General features: G+C 43.7%; 2 protein-coding genes across 13 annotated transcripts in view; both read right to left on the minus strand.

Annotated features, from left to right (window-relative positions):
- LOC100894266 (uncharacterized) overlaps window positions 1-15,493 on the minus strand; it is a 35,726-nt gene extending 20,233 nt beyond the window's left edge. Inside the window, exons 1-5 of one of the 11 annotated variants that reach the window (XM_078362025.1) lie at window positions 12,002-12,185; window positions 4,413-4,538; window positions 3,318-3,471; window positions 2,857-2,983; window positions 2,261-2,356 (exon numbers count right to left, since the gene is read on the minus strand). In XM_078362025.1, the coding sequence (XP_078218151.1) occupies window positions 2,261-2,356; window positions 2,857-2,890 (130 nt within the window). In that variant the 5' untranslated portion in view covers window positions 2,891-2,983; window positions 3,318-3,471; window positions 4,413-4,538; window positions 12,002-12,185. Of the gene's footprint in view, window positions 1-2,260; window positions 2,360-2,856; window positions 2,984-3,317; window positions 3,472-4,412; window positions 4,539-12,001; window positions 12,186-14,898; window positions 15,199-15,327 lie in introns of those variants that run through there. The other 10 variants (XM_078362024.1, XM_054249707.2, XM_054249706.2 and 7 more) reach the window with 10 other exon arrangements.
- Window positions 15,328-22,955, minus strand: part of LOC103789852 (uncharacterized) — a 49,747-nt gene continuing 42,119 nt past the window's right edge. The window contains exons 5-6 of one of the 2 annotated variants that reach the window (XR_013531306.1): window positions 15,583-15,792; window positions 15,328-15,426 (exon numbers count right to left, since the gene is read on the minus strand). The gene's annotated coding sequence lies outside the window, so the exon portion shown is untranslated. Of the gene's footprint in view, window positions 15,427-15,582; window positions 15,793-22,955 lie in introns of those variants that run through there. The other variant, XR_013531305.1, reaches the window with a different exon arrangement.

Raw genomic sequence — 22,955 nt, forward strand, 5'->3', positions numbered from 1 at the left:
CAGAAGCTTTTGCAAAGCAGGCCTGGTGGTAATAAAATCTCTGAGTATTTGCTTGTTCATAAAAGATTTTATTTTTCCTTCAATTGTGAAGCTTAGTTTGGCAGGATATGAAATTCTTGGCTGAAAGTTCTGTTCCTTAAGGATGTTCAATATTGGCCCCCACCCTCTTCTGGCTTGTAGGGTTTCTGCTGAGAGATCTGCTGTAAGTCTGATATGCTTCCTTTTGTGAGTAACCTGACCTTTCTCTCTGGCTGCCCGTACTATTTTCTCCATGGTTTCAACCCTGGTGAATCTAACGATTTTGTGCCTTGGGGTTGCTCTTCTAGAGGAATATCTTTGTGGTGTTCTCTGTATTACCTGGGGCTGAATATTGTCCTGCTTTGCTAGGTTGGGAAAGTTTTCCTGAATACTATCCTAAAGAATATTTTCAGCTTGGATTCATTCTCTCCATTGCATTCAGCTACACCGATCAAACGTAAATTAAGTCTTTTCACATAGTCCCACATTTCTTGGAGACTTTGCTCATTCCTTTTTATCCTTTGTTCTCTAATCTTACCTTCTTTTTTTATTTCATTAAGTTGGACTTCGACCTCTGATATCCTTTGTTCTGCTTGATCAATTCGAGTGTTTAAACCTGTGCATACTTCTCAGCGTTCCCATATTGTATTGTTCAGTTCCATTAATCGCCTTATATTCCTCTCTAAATTGTCTATTCTCATTAGGATTTCATCAAACCTTTTTTCAAAGTTCTTACTTTGTTTACATTGGGCTAAAACATGTTCTTTTAACTCACAGAAGTTTCTTATCATACACCTTCTGAAGCCTGAATTTCTAAGAATTTAACCAAACAGGCAAGAAATCTTTACAATGAAAGATATAAATCAATAAAAGAGGCCGGGTGAGGTGGCTCACCCCTGTACTCCCAGCACTTTGGGAGGTTGAGGCAGCCAGGGAGATTGTCTGAAGTCAGGAGTTTAAGAATAGCCTGGCCTACATGGTGAAACCCCATCTCTACTAAAAATACAAAAAATTAGCTAGAGGGGTAGCAGGTGCCTGTAATCCCAGCTACCCAGGAGGCTGAGACAGAAGAATGGCTTGAACCTGAAAGGTGGAGATTGCAGCGAGCCAAGATTGCACCACTGTACTTCAGTCTGGGCTACAAGAGTGAAACTCTGTCTCAGAAAAAAACAATCAATTAAAGTAATTAGAGAAGACATACATTTTAAAATATTTAATATTTATGCATTCAAAGAATAAATATTTTTCAAGTACCATGTTCTCTAAAGTAATCTATATATTCAACAAACGTCCTATCAAAATTCCAGTGGCATTCTTTTCACAGCAGTAAAAAGTACATTTCTAAAATTTACAAGAAACTACAATAAACTTCAACTAGCCAAAGCAATCCTGAGGAAAACAACAATGCAAAGGGGCACTTATAATTTATACTTTCTAATTTCAAACTATGTTTCAAGGATATAGTAATAAAAACCGGATCGAATGTGCAGAAAATTTACATAAAAACCCATAGAGGCTGGGCATGGTGGCTTATGCTGTAATTCCAGCAATTTGGGAGGCCGAGGTGGGTGGATCACCTGAGGTCAGGAGTTCAAGACCGACCTGATCAACAGGGAAAAACCCCATCTATTAAAAATACAAAATCAGCCAAACATTACAGTACATGCCTGTAATCCCAGCTACTCAAGAGGCTTAGGCAGAAGAATCACTTGAACTTGGGAGGCAAAAGTTATGGTGAGCTGAGATTGCTCCGCTGCACTCCAGCCTTGGTGACAGAGGGAGACTCTGTCTCAAAAACAAAAACAAAACAAAACAAAACAACAAAAACAGAACACGACGAGTACACAGTTTAGACATCATACAAAAAGAGAACTAAAAAAGTAATTTAAAATAAAGTTTCTCAAAATCATGCAGATATCTGTATGATACCACAAAACAATAAGAAACCAGTCAGATCGTATAGTGTTTTATATGCCATGAAGAGGATTTTGGCTCTCACTGTAAACTTGAAGGAAGATCAATGTAGCAAAAGTAGACTCATTTGAGAATTTGAAAGCATAAGAGAGAAGATGGCCCTATGTGAGAAAACAACAACAAAAAAAGCGAACGCCTCAGGCTTCCCAGAAACTATCTGCTTTGGAACACAACTTCCCAAATCACTCTGTAGGGACTGGCTTTTCTTTTTCATTTTTTATCTTCCAACTTTTCAACTGTGTCAAGTGTTTCATTCATTCTCACCTACCTGGGGGTGTGGCTGCCATACTGTGTCTCTTCATATTCCAGGGATCTTTTTCTTGCTGCAGACAGGTGATCGGATCTGCCTTAGAGACAGCAATACCTGCTTTATTAAAAATAAATTACATGAATCTTTCTCATATTCTCTAATTACCAACCTCTACCATGCTTAGTAAAGAGATGTCATAGAATATTCTAGAAAAAATCCGAAAATACTACTTAATGACAGAAAGTTCTTAACATTTAGAAAACATTTTAAATTAGTAGGTTCTTAATTTCACTACCCAGTACTTATGAGTCAAAAAGTAGTGGTGGCAAGCTGATTTTTAAATGGGGGCGACAATACTTTATACCACGAAATTTCTGAAATTACTACTCCTCTACAGTGAAAGATACAGACCAACTCAGGAGTGTAAAAAGTTCAGGCCAAGATAAAACATCTTGAAGAAGTTTTTTCTACATGAACCATTCCTCAAGATTTTTTGAAAACAAGGATTAGAAATTCATTTATGGAAAGCATAAATTACCAAAAATTATTATATAAAAATAGAGAAATGAAACCTTTAGGGTATATGAGGAATTGTGTATTAAAGTTATTCTCACCCAAGAAGACCAGGTTCCTGTAGTTCTCTAACATCACTTTTCTATACAAATCCTGCTGAGCAGTGTCCAGGCATTGCCACTCCTCCAGAGAGAATTCTATGGCCACATCCCTAAATGTCAACGGCCCCTGAAAAACACACACACACACCAACAGACACACAGATTTACAAGTGTCCATAAGCAGAATTTATCATTTAAGGTTAACTAAGAGAGTAAAGAAAATTAGGTTAAACTTATATAAATGAATGAAATTATCTAACAATTTTTAACAAAAAAATATTCTCTAATGTATTCTCTAACTCTGAGAGAAGAGACTGGTATAAGCTTCACAAAACCAGTGTGTATGTATACATATATGAATGCTACTTTCATGAATAATAATGTATAAAACTAAAGGCATAAACACAAACATGTACATTTTTAGTTCTATATTTGCATCACAAAGAATGAGCTGTCCATACCTTTCAGACAAAGAAGACATGTTGAGTTAGAAGGCACCTCTTAAGACTCAGTGAGGTGGCTCACGCCTGTAATCCCAACACTTTGGGGGCCGAGGCAGGCAGATCATGAGGTCAAGAGTTCGAGACCAGCCTGGCCAGCATTATGAAACCATCTCTACCAAAAATACAAAAAAATTAGCAGGCATGGTGGCAAGCGTCTGTAGTCCCAGCAACTCGAGACTGCACCCCAGCCTGGGTGACAAAGCAAGACTCAATCTAAAAATAAAATAAATTTTTAAAGTACCTCTTAAATTTTAATATGTAAATTAAACTGAAGATCTTATACAGATTTTTTTTAAGAAGATATGAAATAAAGTCTGAGTCTCTGAATTTTTAACAATCTCACTAGTAATACCATGTGTTTGGCCCAAAAAGAGAAAAGTAAGTGGAAAAGCCTGTGTTTTATCCAGTTCTCGTGGTCTGTAAACAAAGATCAAAAGACTCTTCATTTTCTACAGACTGAGATAATGAAAACAAAACCTATGAAAAGAAGGCAGCTACCGGATTAAATGTGATAGTTTATGCACAGCTCTTCTTTAGCTACATAAATACAGATAGTTAATAATCAGAATAAAAATAAGTAACTCAATAGTGAAATAAATGTCTCAGAGCTCTTTATGTCAATTTTAACATGAACTGCACTAGGACAACGTTGTATGATGTGCTGATGCATAGAGAAGAACACAACATCACTGCTGAGATATTGCCCCTCAAAAAGCAAATTATAGTCTGAATTTAACCATAAAGAGAAATCAGTTTCATGAAGAGTTCAAGATGTAGTATTAGGGGTTAGGGGGGCAAAAAAAAAAAAAAAAAAAAAATGCAGTGTCTTCTATGTTCTGTAATGTTTAATAACAACTTAAAGTAGTCTTTCTTTATCACTTTAGAGAGCAGGTATCTTTTTTTTTGAGACAGAGTTTCGCTTTTGTTACCCAGGCTGGAGTGCAATGGCACGATCTCAGCTCACCACAACCTCCTCCTGAATAGCTGGAATTATAGGCACCCACCACCATGCCCAGCTAATTTTTTGTATTTTTAGTAGAGATGGTGTTTCACCATGTTGACCAGGATGGTCTCGATCTGTTGACCTGGTGATCCACCCGCCTCAGCCTCCCGAAGTGCTGAGATTACAGGCATGAGCCACTGCACCCAGCAAGAATAGCATCATTCTGATACCAAAACCTGGCAGAGAGAAAAACAGAAAACTTCAGGCCAATATCCTTGATGAACACTGAAGAAGATATTCTCAACAAAATACTGGCAAACCAAATCCACAAGAATATCAAAAAGCTCATCCAGTGTGATCAAGTAGACTGCATCTCTGAGATGCGAGGTTGTTTCAACATATAAATATTAATAAATGTAATTCATCACAAACAGAACTAAAGAGAAAAGCACAATACTATCTCAATAGATGCTAAAAAGAAGCTTTCAATAAAACTTAACATCCTTCATGTTTAAAACCCTCAACAAACTAGGCATTGAGGGTACATACTTCAAAATAATCAGTCATCTATGACAAACTTACAACCAAAATATTGAACGTACACAAGCTGGAAGCATTTTCTCCTGGAAAACCGGCACAAAACAAGGATGTCCTCTCTCAAAACTCCTATTCAGCATACAGTTGGAAGTCCTGGCCAGAGCAATCAGAGAAAAGATGAAAATAAAAGGCATCCGGGCTGGGCACGGGGGCTCACGCCTATAATCTCGGCACTTTGGGAGGCCGAGGCAGGCGGATCACGAGGTCAAGAGATCGAGACCATCTTGGTCAACATGGTGAAACCCTGTCTCTAATAAAAATATAAAAAATTAGCTGGGCATGGTGACGCATGCCTGTAATCCCAGCTACTCAGGAGGCTGAGGCGGGAGAATTGCCTGAACCCAGGGGGTGGAGGTTGCGGTGAGCCGAGATCGCGCCATTGCACTCCAGCCTGGGTAACAAGAGCAAAACTCCGTCTCAAAAAAACAAAAAAAAACAAAAAACTTCAGCAACAGGATGCCAAATAAGTAGCATCCCTGAGGCGGAGGTTGCAGTGAGCTGAGATCGCCACTGCACTCCAGCCCAGGCAACAGAGTGAGAGTCTATCTCAAAAAAATAATTAATAAAGAAGTAGCATCCCTGTTCATCACCAACATCCAAGCCAAAAGCCAAATAAAAAACATAATCTTATTCAAAATTACCACAAAAACAATAGAACATGAATACAGCTAACTATAGAGGTGAAAGATCTCTATGACAAGAATGACAACACGCTGCTTGAAGAAGTCAGAGACGATGCAAACAGATGAAAAAAAAACAAACATTTATACTCAAGGATAGAAAATATCAGTATTATTAGAACAGCCAAACTGCCCAAAGACATTTACCAATTTATTGCTATTTCTATCAAACTACCAGAATCAGTGTTAACAAAACTAAAAAATAACTACTTTAAAATTTATATGGAGCCAAAATGAGCCTGAATAGCCAAGGCAATTTTAAACAAGAAGAACAAAGCTGGAGGCATTACATTACCCCACTTCAAACCACACTCACTAGAGGGCTACGGTAACCAAAGCAGCATGGTACTGGCACAAAAACAGACCCATAGACAAATAGTCTATGAGCAGAGAATAGAGAGCCCAGAAATAATGCCACACACCTCCAACCATCTGATCATTGACAAATCTGACAAGAGGAATGTGAGAAGAATTCCCTAGTTAATAAATGTGCTGGAATAGCTAGCTAGCACTATGTAGAAGATTGAAATTGTTTCCTCCCTGATAATATATATAAAAATTAAATGAAAATAAAGACTTAAATGCAAAACTTAACATTATTTTTAAAATCTGGAAGATAAATAACCAAGAAAATACCCTTCTAAGCATAGGAACGAGCAAAGATTTTCTGAGGAAGATAACAAAAGGAATTGCAACAAAAGCAAAAATTGACAAATGGAGCCTAATTAGACTAAAAAGCTTCTTCACAGCAAAGAAAACTATCAATGGAGTAAACAGATCACATAACAAATAAACAAAAATATTTGCAAACTATGTTCCTGACAAAGGTTTAACATCCACAATTCATAAAGAAGTCTGCAAAACAAAAAAAAAAACTTTATTAAAAAGCATAAAACATGAACAGATGCTTTTCCAAAAAAAGACAAACACGTGGCTAACAGGCATGTGTAAAACAGGCTTACCACTAATTCCTAGAGAAATGAAATGAAAAAAAAAAGCCACAGTGAGACACCATCTCACACCAGTCAGCATGGCTGTTGTTAGGAAGTCAGTAACAGGCCGGCACCGTAATCTCAGCACTTATGGAGGCCAAGGCAGGCAGACCACTTGAGGTCATGAGTTTGAGAGCAGCCTGGCCAAAATGGAGAAACCCCATCTTTACTAAAAATACAAAAACTGGCTGGGCACAGTGGCTCACGCTTGCAGTCTCAGCACTTTGGGAGGCGGAGATGGGCGGATCACAAGGTCAGGAGTTTGAAACCAGCCTGGCCAATGTGGTGAAACCACATCTCTAATAAAAATACAAAAATTAACTGGGAATGGTGGCCGGCGCCTGTAGTCCCAGGTACTTAGAAGGTTGAGGCAGGAGAATCACTTGAACCCAGGTGGTGGTGAAGGCTGCAGTGAGCCAAGACTGTGCCACTGCACTTGTCTGGCTGACAGAGCAAGACTCCATCTCAAAAGAAAAAAGAAAAAGAAAAAACAATCAGTCAGGCTTGGCGGGGCACATCTGCAGTTTCAGATACTCAGGAAGCTAAGGTATGAGAATCTGTTGAACCCAGGAAGTCGAGGTTACAATAAGCTGAGATCACACCACTGCACTCCATCCTAGGTGACAGAGTGAGACTCTGTCTCAAATACAAACGTCAATAACAGATGCTGGCAAGGTCGCAGAGAAAACGAAATGTTTATACATTGATGAAGGAAGCGTAAATTGGTTCAAACGCTCTGAAAAGCAGTGCGGCGATTCCTCACAGAACTGAGACAGAATTACTATTTGACCAAGAAACCTTCAAATTGGGTATGTACCCAAAGAAATATACATTATTCTACCATAAAGACACATGCACATCCATGTTTATTACAGCACTGCTTGCAGTAACAAAGACATGGACTGGGCGCAGTGGCTCATGCCTGTAATCCCAGCACTTAGGGAGGTCGAGGCAAGCAGATCACCTGATGTCAGGAATTTGAGACTAGCCTGGATCAGCATGGCTGATCTCAAAAAAAAAAAAAAAAAACCCATCTCTGTGAAAAATGCAAAAATTAGCTGGGTGTGGTGGCATGCGCCTGTAGTCCCAGCTACTTGGGAGGCTGCGGTGAGAGAATCACTTGAGCCCGGGAGGTGGAGGTTTCAGTGAGCTGAGACCATGCTATTGCACTCCAGCCTGGGTGACAGATGACACTGTCTCAAAACAAAATAAAACAAACCTTGGGATTCCCACAACCTTCCTCCAGTTTAATAATTTGATCAAGCTGCTCACAGAACTCAGCAAAACAATGTAGTTATATTTACTGGTTTGTTATTTAAAAAAATACAACCCAGGAAAAGTCAAATGGAAGAAATGTATGACAAAGAAAAGAGGTGGGGGACGATGAAGCACATACATAATCTGGGTCAACAGCTGTGATTAGTACAATTTTTCATCTTTTCTGTTCTCTAGAAATAGCTTATGGAAAACAACACCCTTCCCATTATGACTTACATGGTGCTCCCTTTTCTTATTTATCACGTAGTCAGACAAGACTCTGTCAGAAGCATATTGAACCAGAGCAACTCCATTTTGAATAGGGGCTGAATAAAAATAAAGCTGAGACCCACTGGGCTGCATTCCCAGATGGTTAGGCATTCTAACTGATAAGATGAGATAGGAGGTCAGCACAAGATACAGGACATAAAGACCTGGCTGATAACACAGGTTGCAGTATAGAAGCTGGATAAAACCCATCAAAATTAACATGGTATGAAAATGACCTCTGGTTGTCCTCTCTGCTACACTCCCACAAGTTCTATGATAGTTTACAAATGCCATGACAATGTCAGGAAGTCACCTACAATGGTTTAAAAAGGAGAGGCATACATATTCCACCCCTTGTTTAGCATATAAATAACCATAAAAATGTGCAACCAGCAACCCTTAGGACTGCTCTGCCAATGGAGCCAGCCATTCTTTTATTGCCACAAGTTAAAACTCCTGATCAGAGGATATTAAACACACGTTAAAACGCCTCTAATTCAGAGGCTGAATTAACAATGATAGGGCACCACTGGGGACAAGTTTAAGTCTTGCCAGTTTGATATCGGTTGCTACAAAGAGTGGCTAATGTCTATGTTTGTCACACATATTTGGCTCCGGCCAGAAGAGAAAAAGATAATTTTCTTTTGTGTTGTGCCTTGTCCCCCAGGGTTGTGGTGGAATCAGCCATGTCACTAGGGCTGCTCAGGGAAAGGGAACCCAGAAGCCTGGCATGCTGGCAAAAGGGTACAAATTTCTTACCAGACTTCTGGCCTCTGTGCAAACTGATTGAATGAATGGTTAAAAACAAAAACACTGTTTATCTCCTGTGTAAAGTTCTAATTAATATGAAAATGCATTTGTGAGGCTAGTCTTATACTGTAACAAATCTGTTGTACTTCGTGCTACAAATTTGTCTTTCCGTACTGTTCTGTCATTAAGAGGGGTACCTTCGGAGAAAATGCAGGCTTAGAACCCGTTAAGGCTGCTGTTCAAGATGGCCCAGCAAAGTGGTCAGTCATGTCCTTGGGAGCTTGACCCCGTGACCACAGGTACTTTCTTTTGGTTTTCACCATCACAATGGTGGCCCAGGTTCAGAGTTTAATTCCCAGCTTAGGGAATGAGTACGTTCTTGTTTGATGTTTGGGTGAGGGTGACCTTTACCATTTGTTGATTCTCTTTCCCTCCAGCAACTGTCTTGAATTTTTCTTTTTCAGAACACCTGTGAAGTTACTTTTGGTAAAGTGAAAAAGCCAGAGATACTGGCTGTTTGACCTGACTAAAGCCTAGTAATAAGAAATTTCAAAGAACATTTTTAAAATACCACTACGGTTTTAAAAGTCAGTTTAATTAAAAGCAGATATTCAAGTTCTAACTGCCTGGGAACTCCTTGAAAAAAAACAGAAGAGGCAGCCTAGACCCTGTTTTGGGAAGCACTCATTTTTCCTCATCAAAGCTCCGGGATTGAAAGTGGGCCGATCCTTCTCAAAATCTAAAGTTCTGTTCTGTTTCCCATTGCATTATCTGATGTGTTTTACTTTCAGGGGTATCAGAAATTACTTCACATTTTTATTGATTTTTTGGGGGGACAGAGTCTCTCTCCAAAGCCCAGGCTGGAGTGCAATGGCGTGATCTTGACTCACTGCACCCTCCGCCTCCCAGGTTCAAATGATTCTCCTACCTCAGCCTCCTGAGTAGCTGGATTACAGGCATGTGTAACCAGGCTGGGTTCGGTGACTCATGCCTATAAACTCAGCACTTTGGAAGGCTGAGGCCGGCAGATCAAAAGGTCAGGAGTTTGAGACCAGCCTGGCCAACATAGTGGAACCATGTCTCTACTAAAAATTCAAAAATTAGCAGGGCATGATGGTGCACTCCTATAGTCCAGGAGAATTGCTTGAACCCAGGAAGTGGAAGTTGTGGTGAGACTGGATTGTGCCACTGCACTCCAACCTGGGCAACACAGCAAGACTCTATCAAAAAACAACACTCTAATTTTATCTGAGTGGGGAAAAAAAGAAAAACAGATAACAACAACAAAAACAGGCATGCACCACCACACCCGGTTACTTTTGTATTTTTAGTAGAGAAGGGGTTTCTCCATGTTGGTCAGGCTGATTTCCATCCCCCAACCTCAGGTGATCCGCCTGCCTTGGCCTCCCCAAGTGCTGGGATTACATGTGTGAGCCACTGCGCCAGCAAGATAACAGGATTTGAACAGAGATACTCACTATTACAAATTTACCTTGCTAAATGAGGAACTGATGTTTTCATGAATCTATGTAACTCACCAATTACCACATTTTCTCATGGAAATGTATTCATTTTCTACAGTCAAAATGGAATAGAGATTTTCCCTATTTTTTCCCTTGGTATCTAGCATTCTAAAAGCTAAGCCTTGGAATGCTGTTTAAATCCACTGAGCCAAAATAAAACAAAACAAACAAAAAACACCTGAGAAAAATTTTAAACTCACTCTGGTTAAGAAAAAAAGAAGTAAATATTTTTTAACGAATGCAGTATATAATTAGACTTTTTTTTTTTGAGACGAAGTTTTGCTCTTGTTACCCAGGCTGCAGTGCAATGGCGCGATCTCGGCTCACCGCAACCTCAGTCTCCTGGGTTCAGGCATTTCTCCTACCTCAGCCTCACGAGTAGCTGGGATCACAGGCGTGCGACATCATGCCCAGCTAATTTTTCGTATTTTTAGTAAAGACGGGGTTTCACCATGTTGACCAAAATGGTCTCGATCTCTTGACCTCGTGATTCACCTGGTGCTGGGATTACAGGCGTGAGCCACCGCGCCCAGCCTAGACTTTTTTTTAAACCCACCTCTTTTATGCCCTTTGTAAATATTTTTCTACTTTTCAAGGTCTACTAAAATAATAGAATATAAAGCTAAAAGACAGATTAAAATAAGTAACCAATATTTTGAAGGTGACAAACGCAGAGTGGCAGTGCTGATTAAAAAACAGATGTTTCTAGGCCGGGTGCGGTGGCTAAAGCCTGAAATCCCAGCACTTTGGGAGGCCGAGGCGGGCAGATCACGAGGTCAAGAGATCGAGACCATCCTGGTCAACATGGTGAAAACCCGTCTCTACTAAAAATACAAAAAAATTAGCTGGGCATGGTGGCGCGTGCCTGTAATCCCAGCTACCCAGGAGGCTGAGGCAGGAGAATTGTCTGAACCCAGGGGGCGGAGGTTGCGGTGAGCCGAGATCGCGCCATTGCACTCCAGTCTGGGTGACAAGAGCGAAACTCCGTCTCAAAAAAAAAAAAACAAAATTCAGCCTTAATCAACTACGAACTGCCAATTAACCATTAAATTTTCCCCTTTATATTAAAAATGAAGAAACTACATAACTGTATCTAACCAATTCCTGAATTTGGTTTTCTTCATCACGCAGTTTATAACAGTCATTCCTTCAATCCCCGCCCATGAAACACACATTACAAACCACAGCTGGGTGTTTGACCATTTTTGAATCACTCTGATTATTTTTAGGGTGACTCCAATACATAACAGAAGAAAAGAGGAGCTCGGAACCCCACGGAACAAAGCTCTTGACACTCGGAACCCGCACCCAGAGTCGGGATTCCCCCGTACGACCCTCTCGTGGTCCCCGCACAAACTGGGAGAGACGCGACGCTGCGGCTGCAGAGCCGCCCAGGGAGGGCTCCAAGCCAGGGCAGTCACTGCACAGGGAAGAGACAGGACGTCCGGGACTGGCGGTCAGAGCAGCCGCCATCTTATGGCTGAAGGGGACTGAGGCCGAGCTGGGCAAAAACTCCAGGAGCAGAGTGTGGAGCTGAGTGCAGGGAGGCCAGAGTCCCCCCACAGCCACTTCCCACCGGTTTCAACCAGCCCCTTTCCCTCTCTCTGGAGTTTCCACCCGGCACTCTCACCATTTTTAGGCTTCCAGGGGGTCCAGCTCCCAATACCTGCAGGTCACAGGGCCACAGAGATTAGACCTCTAAGAGTAGAGGACATAGAGGAGTAAAGATGAGACCCGGAGCTCCAGCTGCGAGAGATGAAGGCCCCGCCGACATCCCGGAAGCCTTCCTGCCTGCTCCAGCTGCGTGCCTGATTGGTCGGTTCCAGCTCAGCGTCGTTGATTGGATATGATTGGATAACGTTTAAAGCCCCACCCTCTCAGGCCCTGAGTGACACAAGATTCAATCAGATGCTGGATGAGCGAAGAAAAAGTGACGGCCTAGGCTGCAGCCTTTTCAGGCAGGGCTTCCTTCCAAAGCTAAGCCCGGCCCACCACAGAGGATATTAGCCTTTCAACTTGTGTGTAAAGTTATATGCATTTATAAATAATATTTTATATGGTTATTTACAAATAAAAAGAATATAATTATTATTTTAAAATTTCAGATTTTATGACCCTCCCAGCTTCTGGTTTTTGAGCAGGAAGGCTGAGATTTTAGAAGAGAGGCAATCCTCTGAACGACAATGTGAGCCACACGTGAATTTTAAATTTTCTAATATCCAAAGTTTAAGAAGGAACAAAGAACAGGTTGAATTCATTGTAACAATTTAGTTAACCCAATATGTCCATAATATTATCATTTTAATGTGTGAGAAAAGTGTAATTATTAAAAAGTATATAAATATTTGGAACTAAATCTTTGAAACTAACTCTGTATTTTACTTTTCTAGCACATGGCAGTTCAGACCAGGCCCATTCCAGGCACCCAGGAGCCACACATGGCCAATGGCTGCCACATTGAACTGCAGCTCTGATGTCAGGGAGGCGAAGGGCCCCAGCAAACCTTTTCTGCCAGAGGTGAAGCAGAGCCTCTCCCTACCAATATCTCTCTTCAGTTCTGAGGGTGGAACACATAGTGACCATAGAAAGAGCTGAGGGCAGCAAGAATAAAATAACCACAGGAAAAAAGAAATACAAAAAACAAAATAAAATAGGCCGGGCGTGGTGGCTCACGCCTGTAGTCCAAGCACTTTGGAGGCCAAGGTGGGTGGATCACCTGAGGTTGGGAGTTCAAGACCAGTCCGACCAACATGGTGAAACCCCGTCTTAAAAAAATAAAAAATAAAATAAAATAACCACAAGGAGACCACTGCTGGCCACCTGTTGCTCATTTTTCTTCCATAGAGCAGACAGAGAACAGAGGATGATGGTGCCACAGGAGAATAAAACTCTGTGTCTTCAGTTCTGTCCATACTCTTGACCTCCAATGTTGAGATATGTAGAAAATAGATTAAAGGCAAACTTACTTTGCTATTTGGCCTTGGCCCTAATGGTCAGGCTGCGGTTATCTGTTCTCGCCTGTGGTGTGGGGGACCGTGTGAGTATAAGCACCAATCACATGCATACATGGCTACCTCTATTTCTGCATTGCTCAACGTTCTCTTACAAGACATCCAACTTAGGGTCGGGCACGGTGGCTCAAGCCTGTAATCCCAGCACTTTGGGAGGCCGAGGCGGGTGGATCACGAGGTCAACAGATCGAGACCATCCTGGTCAACATGGTGAAACCCCGTCTCTACTAAAAATGCAAAAAATTAGCTGGGCATGGTGGCACATGCCTGTAATCCCAGCTACTCAGGAGGCTGAGGCAGGAGAATTGCCTGAACCCAGGAGGCGGAGGTTGCGATGAGCCGAGATCCTGCCATTGCACTCCAGCCTGGGTAACAAGAGCGAAACTCCATCTCAAAAAAAAAAAAAAAGACATCCAACTTTAATTCAGGGGAAAACATCAGTACCTACAGGGTGCCCACTCTTAAAAGGTAACTAGTAACCAACCTGTCATTGAATCCTGGCATTTTTTCTGCACTGGGTGCATGTATTAGTTAGCTATTGAAGTATAACAAATCTTACAAACTTATTAGTTCATAATTGAGATGGTCAGCCATTCAAGCTGAGCTGAGTGGGGCAATTCTTCTTGTCTCAGCTGGCCCCCTTGAGACATGTGCTGTCTGATTATATAACCAAAAAATGTTCTCCTGAACACTGCAAATGAAGCAACTACCCAACTGTACCAAATCTATTATTTAATTTTCCTTGCTTAATCACACACCTTTTAGAAGCCTTTTCTTCAAGACCTTTTGGTAGCCCCAAAACCACAAACCATCGGACATGGTGGCTCAAGCCTGTAATCCCAACATTTTGGGAGGCCGAGGCAGGCGGATCACCTGAGGTTGGGTGTTCGAGAACAGCCTGACCAACGTGGAGAAACCCCGTCTCTACTTAAAAAAATAAAATAAAATAAAATATTAGCGTGCCTGTAATCCCAGCTACTCGGGAGGCTGAGGCAGGAGAATCGCTTAAACTCAGGAGGCGGAGGTTGCGGTGAGCCGAGATCGCGCCATTGCACTCCAGCCTGGGAAACAACAGTGAAACTCCGTCTCAAAACAAAAGAAAACAAACCCGCAAATCATGTCCGGAATCTGTCCCATTGATTAATCAGTGTTTGTGCTTATTAAGGGTTTTTTTTTTTTTGAGACCAAGTCTTGCTATGCCCCAGGTTGGAGCCCAGTGAAGCGGGATCTTGGCTCACTGCATCCTTCGCCTCCTGGGTTCAAACCGTTCTCCTGCCTCAGTCTTCCGAGTAGCTGGGAGGGACTACAGGCCTGCGCCACCACTGCGGGCTTATTTAGTTATTTTTGTATTCTTAGTAGAGTCAAGGTTTCTCCATGTTGGTCAGGATGGTCTGGAACTCCCGACCTCCCAAAGTGCTGAAATTACAGGCGTGAATTCTCGCGCCCTGCCAATTTTTGTATTTTTAGCAGAGACGGTGTTTCACCATGTTGGTCAGGCTGCTCTCGAACTCCTCACCTCGTGATCCGTTCCCCCGTTGACCTCCCAAAGTGCCGGGATTACAGGCGCAATCCACCGCGCCGGCGCATATTTCTTGAATGTTTTCATGGTGGTTCAGTTTCTTTTTGAACAAGGTAAAGTAGGGACCGGGGACCCCACAGACCACTGCTCCTTCCACGCAGGAGCCCTGTACGCCGAGTCGACTTCCACCTCACAACCTGGGGAAGAGGCGGGGCTGCGGCCGTAGAGCTGCGCAAAGAGGCCAACGGGCTGGGGCTAAAGCCGCTGTGCTGAAACGGGACAGGACGTCTGGTGTCCCTGCACGGAGGAGACAGAGGCCTGAGCTGCGGGAAATTGGGGCTCACAGACTCCATCCAGCCACCGCCATTTCTGGCCGGTTCCGAAGAGGTCTCCCCAGGCTTGTGACGCCCGGCCCCGCACACTCACCATTTCTCGGCTTCAGAAATGTCCTGGAGTCTATGAATCTTCCAACACCATGAAGTCACAGAGTGATAGAAGCTGAGGCTGTGGCAGAATCACTGAGACCTCCCGGAAAGAGAACACAGGGAAGCGAAGAACTAACCCGGAGTTCTGGCTGCAGAGAAACAAAGGCCCCGCCAATACCTGGGGCCGCCCCTTCCTCTCCGACTGTGAACCTAATTGGACAGTTTCCTCCCCAGCGCCCTGAATGGATAGACCTACGGGTCTGCGCTCTCAGGCGATGAATGACAGAAGACGCGACCAGACATTGCACTCAATAAGGCGACAGTGACAGGTGTGGTGGCTTGACCTGGAATGCCGGCCACTCGGGAAGCTGAGGCAGAAGAATCGCTTGAACCCAGGAGGCAGAAGTAGCAGTGAGCCAAGACTGTGCCATTGCACTCGAGGGTGGGCAAGTGAGCCAGACGAAACCTAAAAACAATTAAAAAGTAAATTGCCAGCTTTAAATTTTTTTAAAGAAAGACGAGCACAATACTGGCTCCTTTATCTTTGTTGCTTGCTTGTAGGCGCCTTTCCAGACATGGGTTTCTGTCTCCCATGACATATAGTGCTGATAGTAATGGTGGTATACTTTGGAATGCCAGTTTGAGTCAGCTGAGACCAAAGATAGATGTTTCAGCAGTCGACAGAGGGCAGTAGCACAGGGAAGAAAAAAAAAAAAACAAAACAAAAAAGTGTAGCAAGCCACGACTAAGTATTAAGAAATAAGATAGGCCGGGTGCGGTGGCTCACGCCTGTAATCCCAGCACTTTGGAAGGCCGAGGCGGGCAGATCACGAGGTCACGAGATCCAGACCATCCTGGCCAACATGGTAAAACCCTGTCTCTACTAAAAACACAAAACAATTAGCTGGGCGTGGTGGAGAGTGCCCGTAGTTCCAGCTACTCAGGAGGCTGAGGGAGGAGAATTGCTTGAACCCGGGAGGCGGAGGTTGCAGTGAGCCGAGGTCACGCCACTGCACTGCAGCCTGGCGCCTGGTGATGCAGTGAGACTCTGTCTCAAAAAAAAAAAAAAAATTAGCCAGGCATTGTGGCACATGCCTGTAATTCTAGCTACTCAGGAGGCTGGGGCAGGAGAAATGCTTGAACCTAACAGACAGAGGTTGTGGTGACCTATGATCATGCCATTGCACTCCAGCCTGGGGAATATGAGCGAAAGTCCAGGTCAAAGAAAAAAATTTAAAAAGAAACTGGCCAGGCACGGTGGCTCAAGCCTGTAATCCCAGCACTTTGGGAAGCCGAGGCAGGTGGATCACAAGGTCAACAGATCGAGACCATCTGGTCAACATGGTGAAACCCCATCTCTACTAAAAATACAAAAAATTAGCTGGGCATGGTGGTGTGGGCCTGTAATCCGAGCTACTCAGGAGGCTGGGGCAGGAGAATTGCCTGAACCCAGGAGGGGGAGGTTGCGGTGAGCCGAGATCCTGCCATTGCACTCCAGCCTGGGTAACAAGAGTGAAACTCCATCTCATAAAAAAATTTTTTTTAGGCCAGGCACGGTGGCTTGTGCCTGTAATCCCAGCATTTTGAGAGGCCAAGGCGGGCAGATCACAAGGTCAGGAGTTCTAGACAAGCCTGGCCAACATGGTGAAACCCCATCTCTACTAAAATACAAAAATTAGCTTGGTGTGGTGGTGGGTGCCTGTAATCTCAGCTTCAGGAGGCTTAGGTAAGAGAATTGCTAAAAACCAGGAAATGAAGGTTGCAGTGAGTTGAGATTGCACCACTGCACTCCAGCCTTGGTGACAAAGGTGAAACTATGTCGCAAAAGAACAACAACTGAGTGTGGCTCCTGCAGCTCAGTGAGACTTGATTTTCTATTTGAAAAACTGCCCATCCACACAGGAACCACAACCTAGTGCATGTCAATTCTCTCTCTTTCTTTTCTTTCTTTTTTTTGAGACAGGGTCTCACTCTGTAGACCAGGCTGAAGGGCAGTGGTACAGTGTCAGCTCACTGGAACCTCTGTCTTCTGAGTTCAAACAATTCTCCCATCTCAGCCTCCCAAGTAGCTGGGACTACAGGTGCCTGCCCCAACACCCAACTCATTTTTGTGCTTTATGGTAGAGACGGGGTTGGACCATGTTGGCCAATTTTGTCTTGAACTCCTGACCTCAAGTTATCTGCCTGCCTCAGCCTCCCAAAGTGTTAGGATTACAAGCATGAGACACTGCTGCCAGCCAACACAACCATGAGGCTGCAAATCAAACTGGGGGCAGGAAGCGCATAGGAGTTTCCATGGCCAAGACACTGCTGGCCGTCCTTCGGTGCCACTTAAACTTCAATGTGAAAGACATCTTTTCCCAGTTGGCTCAGAGAAACTAACAGACATTAAAATTGGAATCTGTGGCTCTTTTATTTTTCAGAATTTCTAAGACATGGACACTCCAAAGGGCATTTAACTATACATGAGGCTGAGGACCTGGCTGCTCTGGAGAGGGATGGCTAAGCAGCAGCCACCAGTTGTAAGAGCTATGAAGCCCCTCACATAGGGTCAGGCCACCTCCACACCCTTTCTTACTTCTCAGGCTCTGTCGCTGAGGTCTAGCAGAGGTATTGCCTTCCTCCCATTTCATTAGCTCTCCAAGAGAGTCCAGCTTCCTATAAAAGTTACCCTAGAATGGCAAGATATAGACCCTCCTCCATTCTCCCAGCACAGTGGGACTTCCGGAGAGTGCTGCCTAATTCCTTTACCTCAAAGCACCTGACAGAGGCAAGTGCCTGGCAGTTAAATGTTCAATGACCTAACAGGTCCAGCATGCCCAGGGCCTAGCCCCACAGCCTAGCATCTCTCCTCCACCTGGCCTGCACTCCAGCCTTTTTCTTTTCTTTTCTTTCTTTCAGATGTAGCCATGCTCTGTTGCCCAGGCTGGAGTGCAGTGGTGCTGCAATCTTGGCTCACTACAATCTCTGCTTCCCAAGTTCAAGTGATTCTCCTGCCTCAGCCTCCCAAGTAGCTGGAATTACAGGGGCACACAACTATGCCTGGATAATTTTTGTACTTTTAGTGTAGTCAGGGTTTCACTATGTTCACCAGGCTGGTCTGGTGAACTCCTAACCTCATGGTCCACCTGCCTTGTCCTCCCAAAGTGCTGGGATTACAGTAGTGAGCCACCATGCCCAGCCTTAGCATTTTCTGTCACCAATGACAGGTGATGATCACCTGGGCCACACTCTTCTTTTTGAGACAGAATCTTGTTCTGTCACCAGGCTCCAGGCTGGAGTGTAGTGATATGATCTTGGCTCACCGCAACCTCCACCTGCTGAGTTCAAGCAATTCTCCTGCCTCAGCCTCCCGAGTGGCTGGGAACACAGGCACTCACCACCACGCCCAGCTAAGTTTTGTATTTTTTAGTAGAGACAGGTTTTCACCATGGTCTTGATCTCTTGACCTCGTGATCTGCCCATCTTGGCCTCCCAAAGTGCTGGGATAACAGGCATGAGTGGCAGGAGCCACACTCACCTTTCATTCTGTTGTTCTTTTGAGACATAGTTTCCCCTTTGTCACCAAGGCTGGAGTGCAGTGGTGCAATCTCAACTCACTGAGTAAGACTTGATTTTCTATTTTCTAACTTCTGATTCAATCAAATGACAACTAGTCCAAAAAAATAAATGTATTGCTGAGGCAGCTCTTGATATCAGGAGAAAGTTGCAAAAAATAGGCCCTGGAGACCAAATAGTACTTTTTTTTTTTTTGATACGAAGTTTCACTTTTGTTACCCAGACTGGAGTGCAATGGCACGATCTCGGCTCACCACAACCTCCGCCTTCTGGGTTCAAGCAATTCTCCTGCCTCAGCCTCCTCAGTAGCTGGAACTACAGGCAGGTGCCACCATGCCCAGCTAATTTTTTTTTTTTTTTTTGTATTTTTAATAGAGACGGGGTTTCACCTTGTTGACCAGGATGATCTCAATCTCTTGACCTCGTGATCCACCAGCCTCGGCCTCCCAAAGTGTTGGGATTATAAACGTGAGCCACCGCGCCCGGCCTACTTTTTTTTTTATTTTAAAAGACAAGGTTTCACCATGTTGGTCAGGCTGGTCTTGAACTCCTGACCTCAGGTGATCCGCCTGCCTTGGCCTCCAAAGTGCTTGGATTACAGGCATGAGCCACCACGCCTGGCCCCAAATAGTACTTTTGAGAACCTCCTGAAAGTGGTCACCTCAGCCTTTTATAACAGAGATAGGAAGGCCCAGGAGGGAGGCAGGAAACACAAAAAAAGAGGCAGAGGCTTTATTCCCACCATACAAGCCGGCAAACTCCCACATCCTTGAGGGGCACCTGTTAACTGCTACAGATGTGGTAAGCCAGGGCTTTCTAGGAAGGATGGCCCAGGCAGCATGAGGAAGCCATCTTGATCCATCTCTGGGGATGCTGGTCACAAGGTACAAGGCCAATCTCTCAAATGGTTCATCAGGACTGACAGGCCCCAGAGCTCCTATCCCTGGCTCTGGCAATTCACACCACCATTATCAACCAAGCTCTGGGTGATCCTGGAAATCAATTGGAGAAAAGTGGACATTCTCCTGGACACCAGGGCTGCCCTCCTGGATTCAAGTTATTCTTTTTTCTCACTCTCCTGGGTAGCTGGGACTGCAAGTGCACGCCACAGCACTTGCTAATTTGCATTTTTAGTAGAGATGGCGTTTCATCATATTGGACAGGGTGGTCTGAACTCCTGACCTCATAATTCTCTTACCTTGGCCTGCCAGAGTGCTGGGATTACAAGCATCAGCCACAGTGCTCTGCAGGATGGACTACTTTAAAAGATGTAGCATTAGTTATATTTGCATGTATGAGTTTTTTATTAACATATATATGTATGTATCTATATATATGTTGAGATTCAGCCTCACTCTGTTTCCCAGGCTGGAGTGCAACGGCATGATTTTGGCTCTCTGCAACCTTCAACTCCTGTGTTTAAGTGATTCTCCTGCCTCAGCCTCTCAAGTAGCTGGGATTATAGGCCTGCACCAGCATTGCTGGGCTAATTTTGTTTTGATTAATAAGGAATATGACTGCTATAATTTTTGTTTTTTTAGTAGAGACAGGGTTTCACCATGTTGGCCAGGCTGGTCTGGAACTCCTGACCTCACGTGATCCACTCATCTCAGCCTCTCAAAGTGCTGGTATTATAGGGGTGAGCTACCATGCCCAGGCTAATCTGTATTTGTTATTATGAACACTTATCTGTGAAAGAAAAACAAATCTCAGGACCCCAAAATTACTAAGCCAATGGAAAAGTTGAGCTGGGAACTGTCAGATAAGCCTGCCTTCCTAAATAAGATTTTATTCCTAAATAAAATAGCTGCTGCAAATATAAAAGACCACATATCACCAGGCATGGTGGTTCACACCTGTAATCACAGCACTTTTGGAGGCTGAGGTGGGTGGATCATTTGAGGTCTAAAGTTTGAGACCACTCTGACCAACATGGTGAAACACCGTCTCCACAAAAAATACAAAAAAGGTAGCTGGGCATGGTGGCACATGCCTGTAGTCCCAGCTACTTTGGAGGCTGATGCAGGAGAATCACTTCATTCTTGAATACACTAATAGTATACTCAGGAATCGCTTGGTGGAGGTTGCAGTGAGCTGAGATTACTCCACTGTACTCCAGCCTGAGTGACAGAGCAATACTCCATCTCAAAACAAAACGAATTGAAAAAAACCCTATATACCTTTCTCACAATTTGCTTGCAAAGAAATTCCTTGTGAACAAAGAACAGACAGAACTCAGTCATCCCTCTGAGGCTCACCCGAGACAAATGCAGATCCCATAGCTTTTTCTACCCTATTGTTAATGTAAGAATGCAGATTCACTGGGCCAAAGGACATTCTGTATTCAGTGGAAGGCTAATCAAAGACTCAAAAGAATACAACCTTTTCTCTTATCTACTTGTAACCTGGAAGCCCCCACTTCCAGTTGTCCTTCCTTACTAAACCAAGATACATTTTACACATATTGATTTCTTCCTAAGATGTATCAAAGGAACCTTGGGCACATGTCTTCAGGACCTCCTGGGACTGAGCCACAGGCCTATTCTTTACACTGGCAGAATAAACTTTCCGTATTAATCAAGACCTGTCTCATACACCTTTTGGGTTACACAGTCAAGGCCCTGCTAGCTAGTGCATCCCTGACTGAATCACCACCATTACAGGGACCCTCGTTTTTGTTTTTGTTTTTTTGAGATGGAGTTTTGCTCTTGTTGCCGGGGTTGGAATGCAATGGCACGATCTCAGCTCACTGCAACCTCCGCCTCCCGGGGTCAAACAATTCTGCCTCAGCCTCCTGAGTAGCTGGGATTACAGGCATGCGCCACCATGCCCGGACAATTTTGTAACTTTTAGAAGAAACAGGGTTTATCTATGCTGGTTTTTAACTACTCTGGCCCTCACGTGGTCCGCTCACCTCTTCCTCTCAAAGTGCTGAGATTACAGGAGGGAACCACCTGACAAGGCCAGGACTTTAAAAAAACAAAAAAACAATTGTTTTATTTGGGTGTCAGGCGGGCCAGTGTGTACCTGAGACAGGAGCACTAAGCTGTTTGCAGTTGTCAGATGTACCAGGCACCAGCTTCCAGCCAGTCTAGATTGTTATTGTTTCAAACGTTTTTTTTCCTTGAGATAGAGTTTCATTCTTGTCACCCAGACTGGAGTACAGTGGCACAATCTCCGTTAACTGCAACCTCTGTCTTCTGGGTTCAAGTGATTCTCCTGCCTTAGCCTTTTCTATTTATATTAAAGATAGGGTTTCACCATATTGGCCAGGCTTGTCTCAAACTCCTGGCCTCAGGTGATCTGCCTGCCTTGGCCTCCTAAAGTGCCGGGATTACAAGCGTCAGCCACCGTGTCCAGCTGGTTTAGAATTCTTTCAAGTAGTGGGAAGATAGGAATAAACAACTCCTGAATGCCAACAATGGCTGTTAGTACATTCTAGGGTAGTATAAGGTGGCCAGGCTGTGTTTCTTGGTCTTTCTGTGGCTCCTCTTTCGGTGGCTGGTGGAGTGGTTTTATTGGTCCTGTGATACAGTATGAATATCTGTAGTGGCAGTTGAGCACAGCGTGGAAGAGGAGGTAGAAGCCAGGGCTGTGGAGGGCACCTCTTGGCATTATTCTTTTTGCTTCGCAATATATATATATATATATATAAAATATACTAATTTATCTTATATAATATTATATATATATATATATATATATATATACACACATATACATATATTAGAGAGAGAGAGAGATGGAGTCTCACTCTGTCACCAGGCTGGAGTTTGGTGGCCCAATCTTGGCTCAGTACAACCTCCCCCTCCCAGGTTCAAATGATTCTCCTGCCTCAGCCTCCAAAGTAGCTGAGACATGGTGGCGTGTGCCTGTAATCCCAGCTACTCGGGAGGCTGAGGCAGAATTGCCTGAACCCAAGAGGCGGAGGTTGTGGTGAGCCGAGATCCCGTCATTGCACTCCAGCCTGGGTAAGGAGAGCAAAACTCCGTCTCAAAAAAAAAAAAAATTAACATTTTATATTGTTTGTAACATTTTGAAAAACAAATGGGCTTTATGCTGGTCTATTAG

The sequence above is a fragment of the Callithrix jacchus genome, chromosome 22 (genome assembly GCF_049354715.1).
Source record: "Callithrix jacchus isolate 240 chromosome 22, calJac240_pri, whole genome shotgun sequence".
NCBI lineage: Eukaryota > Metazoa > Chordata > Mammalia > Primates > Cebidae > Callithrix > Callithrix jacchus.